The sequence below is a fragment of the Cucurbita maxima genome, unplaced genomic scaffold (assembly GCF_002738345.1).
Source record: "Cucurbita maxima cultivar Rimu unplaced genomic scaffold, Cmax_1.0 Cma_Scf00011, whole genome shotgun sequence".
NCBI lineage: Eukaryota > Viridiplantae > Streptophyta > Magnoliopsida > Cucurbitales > Cucurbitaceae > Cucurbita > Cucurbita maxima.
Window position 1 is genome coordinate 1,176,344 of NW_019272027.1, and position 6,000 is coordinate 1,182,343.

Below are 6,000 nucleotides of genomic sequence, written 5' to 3' on the forward strand. Positions count from 1 at the left end.
ATAAGGTATTTTGAAATATTTTTAAAATTCTGAAATTAAAATTTTAAAAGCATAAAAAAGAAATTGAATGAGTTGGGTGTATGTAAGGGATGGTGACAAAAGGGAACAACGAGGATCGACAATAAAAATGCAGCGATCGGACGAGGGCCATCTTCATATCTTCTCAATCTGAGCAATCCCCACAGACACACAGCTTCATCGTTCCCCCTTGCATTTACGTTTCATTACCCCACGCTTCCACAACCAAACCTCCTTTGAATTTGGTCCTCTAATACCCACTCCCTTTGAATTTCTTCTTGAGAGAGAGACACCCACTGACACACTCCACAGACCCATAAAAAGAGAGGTAGAGAGAGAAAGATCTGTGGAATTCAAAATACACAGTGGCCGGCCTTTTAGGGTTAATCGATTGTCTTCATTTTCACGTTCTCCCAGGTAGAGCGAATCTGTTTTCAGTATCTTGTTGAAACGCGTTGGAACTCTCTAGAAACTCGTTTTATATATTGGGTCAAGGCCAAACAGGGTGAGAATTGACAAACAGAAGGAGATGGGGCGCCCTCGTTGCTTCTTGGATATCAGTATTGGAGGTGATCTCGAGGGTAGAATTGTGGTAGAGCTCTATGACGATGTGGTGCCTAAAACAGCTGAGAATTTCAGAGCTCTTTGCACTGGCGAGAAGGGAATTGGTCCTCATACGGGTGTTCCTCTTCATTTTAAGGTCGTTTCTTCTCTATTTTTATGGTGTTTTGTGTTCGTCTGTGCATGATTATCTCAATGCGAACTGGGTTTCTTTGTATTTACGTGTTTTGGATGTGAATACTTCTATTGATCTTTCCCCTTTTGGTATAATTTGTTTAGTTTAGTAGATGTTGGATTTTCTTTCCTTTATGAGCGTCTGTGAAATGATGGAGTCTCTGTCCTTGATCAGTAATAAAACAGTGGTGTTCTTGTACTTGCAGATGATATTTTAGCTGTTGCCGATTTATGTTCTTAGGATGTGTTTTTGAAGAGTTGGGTTTAGTTTTTCCTATAATCAGGGTCTTGTTTCTTCTTTCATTTGTTTTATTCGAGGTCTCCAGTTAGTCGTGTTCGTTAAAAATGTCGATTACAGACATTTGACCTGTTGAGGATTGTTGAGAGAGGAGTCCACGTCGGCTAATTAAAGGGTTGATCATGGGTTTATGAAAGGAATACATCTCCATTGGTATGAGTCCTTTGGGGGAAACCAAAAGCAAAGACATGAGAGCTTATGCTCGAAGTGGACAATATCAAACCGTTGTGGAGAGTCCGTGATTCCTAACATGACCTTCGTAATATTGTTTTACATTCTCGTATATCGATTATTTCTTGGAACTGTTCTTAGGTATTTGTTGCAACTAGCTTCACTTGTTTGATTAGAATTTGTTCCGTCTTACTCTGAACTGGATTCGTGAATGCTCATGTGTTTATTTTTCAATCAATTTGAATTGCTCAGGGGTCGTGTTTCCACCGTGTGATAAAAGGGTTCATGGTACAAGGTGGAGATATTTCTGCTGGAGATGGTACTGGTGGAGAGTCTATATATGGCATGAAATTCGATGATGAGAATTTCGAGGTGAAACATGAAAGGAAAGGAATGTTATCTATGGCTAATTCTGGTCCCAACACAAATGGATCCCAATTTTTTATAAGTACTACTCGCACTTCTCATTTAGACGGGAAACATGTAGTATTTGGGAAGGTTGTGAAAGGAATGGGTGTTGTTCGTTCAATTGAACATGTTACTACTGGTGAAAATGATCGCCCTACTGTGGACGTCGTTATTGTGGATTGTGGAGAAATTCCTGAGGGAGCGGATGACGGGATTTCGAACTTTTTCAATGATGGGGATACGTTTCCTGATTGGCCAGCTGACCTAGAACAGACCCCTAGTGAACTTGAATGGTGGGTGAATGCTGTAGATTCTGTGAAGGCTTTTGGTAATGAGCATTACAAGGTATTCCCATCAGATTCCATCTCACATTCACGTTTTATTTCGATAAAACCTCGATGAGAAGGAACCTTGGATTTAGATTTTCTGTTAGCTTATCATTGAATTTTAATGATGGGTTTCTTTCCTTACAGAAGCAAGACTACAAGATGGCTCTTAGGAAGTATCGGAAGGCTTTACGCTTCCTCGATATCTGCTGGGAAAAAGAAGGAATTGATGAAGGTATAATCTTCCCTTTGACATAATTGGTAGTATCATAAAACTATACCTTGATATCGAAGTATGTGTGAGTTCACCAACACTCCGCTAATTGCTCCTCGTCTTTTCCTTTGAATCTGCAGAGAAGAGTTCATATCTTAGAAAGACAAAATCACAGATCTTCACAAATAGTTCGGTATGTGTCCCATTGAATGTATTTCATTTTCTTTGTTGAGTTATTTGTGAAAGACTTATTTGACAGTCGATTTGAGTTGGTAATTTGACTGAACATTGTTATAATAAACCATAATAAACCAAAAATTACTTTGAATCGAGAAACATCCTTAAACATTTTTACAGTAGAATATCCTGGATCTTACAGAATTTACCACATCTGATTTTGTAAATTATAAAATGTACGTGAACGTTCCTGAAATCGGGAAGTGCCAACTTTATTCTCTTGCTTGCAGTGGTTGATTAACTTTCGTTGTCCTTTTTAACCTCGAAACTAAGAAGTGGTTCTCTTCTTCCTCTAGACATTTTCATCACTGGCTCTTTTGTTGATGTAGGCTTGTAAGTTGAAATTAGGGGATCTAAAAGGAGCGTTGTTGGACACCGATTTTGCAATGCGTGACGGAGACAATAATGTAAAAGCTTTGTTTCGCCAAGGTCAGGTTGGTATTTCGTGTGGCTAAGATGGCAATGGCTCGAAGGGTTGCAAGGCATAATCATTTTTCCCCTGTTTATGGCTTCATGATTACCCATTCTTTGTATTTAGTATTACTTTATGTTAGCCTCCTTTTACATACTGCTTGCAACCATTTGCATAGGTACCCTCTATTGCATACTTATGCTTACTGATAATTCGAATTCATTCCATATCCAGGCATACATGGCTCTTAATGACATCGATTCCGCTGTCGAAAGTTTCAAAAAGGCATTGGATTTGGAGCCAAATGACGGTAATAGTTTTTTTTTTATCGTTGTGTTGCTATTGAAGTTTCGTTATATTTCATGTTGTATATTCAGATATCTTCTTGTTAGATTTCGTGATTTGCACGACACTATTGATCATAGAAGGAAGATGTTAGGATTTGGAACTAACCATCTCATATCATACTGGAGTCAATCAAGAGGGGTTTGGACATTTCCTCCCCTTATTTTATTGGTGTTATTGGCAATATTCTTGAAGAAGCCTCTCTTCTCTGCCATGAAATGTTGTCTAGAACACTGTCTTTCTCTGAGTTTCGAGTATGTGTTGCTGAAAACATGACCCATATGGAGAAAGAGAGAGAGATTGGAGAAGATCTTCAATTGGATTGGATTGCTTGAAAATCCTTAAAATCTAAGTTGTATTGTTCTTCGAATGGGATCATCCATCCTCGAAGACGTAGATATGATTTTCTAGTTCTTGCTATGATGAACATTCAACTTTTGTTGTATGTTTAATCCTCTATTGCTTTTTCGAGTTTCAGCTGCAATAAAGAAAGAGCTCGCTGCTGCAAGGAAAAAGGTAATGAAAGTAAATTCTTTGGTTGAGGTGACACGTGTATTGAACGACGGGTTTGTGTGGTATTTGATGCAGATTGTCGACAGACGTAATCAAGAAAGAAAAGCATATAGCAAGATGTTCCAGTAGCTATGATGGGTATGTGGGGTTTTTCAGATTATTGCCTGCAACATCTTTTGCTTGTTCATTCTATATATCATGTTTTGGATGATAGTCTTTTCCTTTTATTCATCTTCAATCAAGGTTATGGAGTAGAGAGCTAGATTTCATACACAGTTTCACCTGCACGAGATCAATCAATACTTTGATGACCGAGGGTCGTTAGTGCACTGGTGTTTTAAGTTATAAGATGTTAAAGCTGGATGAAACACTCCATTCAAACAATTTTGTCCAGATGAAATAACCTGAGGTTAAAATATACATTATTTGTTGTCTTTGATTCCTCTTTTTAAATTTTTATGGAATTTGGATGTTCTACAGAGAAAACTTTAGGCTGGTCTGAATCTAGAAATCATTATGGTTTTTTTTCCCCCTTTTCTGAGCAGGGTTTTAAAATTTTTGCTGTTGTGTTACTCATATGATTATTATTATTATTATTATGAAATGTCACATCAAATAACGTATTTATTAGGAGATTGAAGGTTGTTTCTTGTGGGGTTGGCTTTGGATCCCACAGGAATGACAAAGACAAGACCAAGGTGGGGGACCTCCTTCACCTGTTAATGTCCTTTCACTTTCTTCCTAGTTTCTACATTTATCGATGGCTGATAGATTCCTGTTTTAACTTTACTCGTACGTCTGAGAATCATACCTAAAACAATACTCTAAAAAGTCCCCAACTTTCTAGTTTCTTCACACTGACAAAAGGCATGGTGAAATATCTCCAAAACAGGGTTAACTGGCAAGTATATTTGCTACATACATGTAGGTTCTTGTAACTACCGGATTTCCTTTGCCTAGTGTGCTAGTTTAAGTAGGACGTAGGGCAGGGCAGGTCATTGTTGCACCAGACATACCCAAGGGTATAGACCTATATAGTTTAATTCAGAGGCATATGGCACAAAATATGGTGGCTTGGCCCCTGAAATGCTATGAAATAAGAAGTTCCAAGGGGAAAAAAACACTCGTTTTGATTCCCTCTGGTTGATTCGAGTGTTGAGATATCTCAACTTCACCATCTTAACTCACAATAATTTGAAACATGTAATGCTGCTAACATCAATGGAGAATAGTTTTGAAACATGTGATTGCTAACATTAATGAAGAATAGCTTAAGATATGCAGTGCTAATATCAATAGAATATAGTAAGAGACATGTAAGAAAATAGTTTGAGAGAGCCCTGTACAGTGGGTTCCTGACTACAGGACTCGTATCAAGTGACACGCGAGCCCCTTTGCATTAGTTGAGGTGAAGGGAACTTCTGCATAGCTTGAATAGCAAGATCTCCAGCTTTGCCTTCAATGGCACGCGTTGATATAATTGACATTACCTGTACCAAAAATTTACAAGGAATTTGAGACAGGAATTGATATCAGATTGTTGATGCCATAGCAGAATTATGTAAGTCGTGGCTTGCAAATCAATAGAGTGACAGTAAAAATAAACCTCAAGGATACTGTAGATCATAGTTTGCATGAGGAAGGAACAAAACCTCGTTCACATAATGAAGGGGAGAACCGAAATGAAACAAATATGATATTCATGACATTCTATTGACAAATTTAATGTAATGCTATAGCCTAACACCAAATTCATTCAAGAAAATCAATTACGATCATCATCCTATCTCCATAATTGAAGTATGCGCAGTACCTTGAAGTAGTAGCCCCCATAGCCTTTAAAGCGGAAGCAACGGCACGCTCGCAATCACTCGGAATCTCGGAACGGAGATAACAGAGCAATTCCAATCCCCCATTTCTTAACGCAATTATGGCCCATTCCTCATTCAATCCACACAGCTCTGATATCCTATCAAAATCCTCAATCAACGTCCAATTGTTTCAGCTTCTCCAAGCTCGGTACCAAAGGGTGATCTCTCGAGCTAGCCTGACCAGGAACGCATCTCACACAAACAATCGGAAATCACCTGAGAGATCAACGCATTGAAGAGTTAAGGATTCGATTGCATCCTGGAGAGCATCAATCGGATCCATCCACACTCTCTCTTACCACGCCGTCAGAGGCTTCCTATGAGATGGTGCAGAGGATTTTGGGTGGAATCATCTCCGCCTTGTCCCGCTGTATCGGAGGATGTTGTGAATGGTAGCTCAGTGTGTCAAAACTGAAAGAGGTCATTGTCGAATGGGCGGAGGAGGAAGAAAT

At 38.8% G+C, this 6,000-nt stretch overlaps 1 protein-coding gene and 1 long non-coding RNA gene across 2 annotated transcripts; one reads left to right on the forward strand and one right to left on the reverse strand.

Annotated features, from left to right (window-relative positions):
- The first annotated feature begins 97 nt into the window (after positions 1-97).
- On the forward strand, positions 98-4,232 carry LOC111486058 (peptidyl-prolyl cis-trans isomerase CYP40-like). The gene is made up of 9 exons (XM_023133060.1): positions 98-718; positions 1,475-1,975; positions 2,104-2,191; positions 2,311-2,363; positions 2,737-2,841; positions 3,054-3,129; positions 3,643-3,680; positions 3,753-3,815; positions 3,921-4,232. Exons 1-8 carry the CDS (start codon positions 548-550, stop codon positions 3,804-3,806), a joined length of 1,086 nt encoding a protein of 361 aa, XP_022988828.1. The 5' UTR covers positions 98-547; the 3' UTR covers positions 3,807-3,815; positions 3,921-4,232.
- A 572-nt stretch (positions 4,233-4,804) lies between these two features.
- LOC111486223 lies at positions 4,805-6,000 on the reverse strand. The gene is made up of 2 exons (XR_002718823.1): positions 5,491-6,000; positions 4,805-5,167 (listed from the first exon to the last, which is right to left on the reverse strand). It is a non-coding gene; the product is annotated as an uncharacterized LOC111486223 (long non-coding RNA).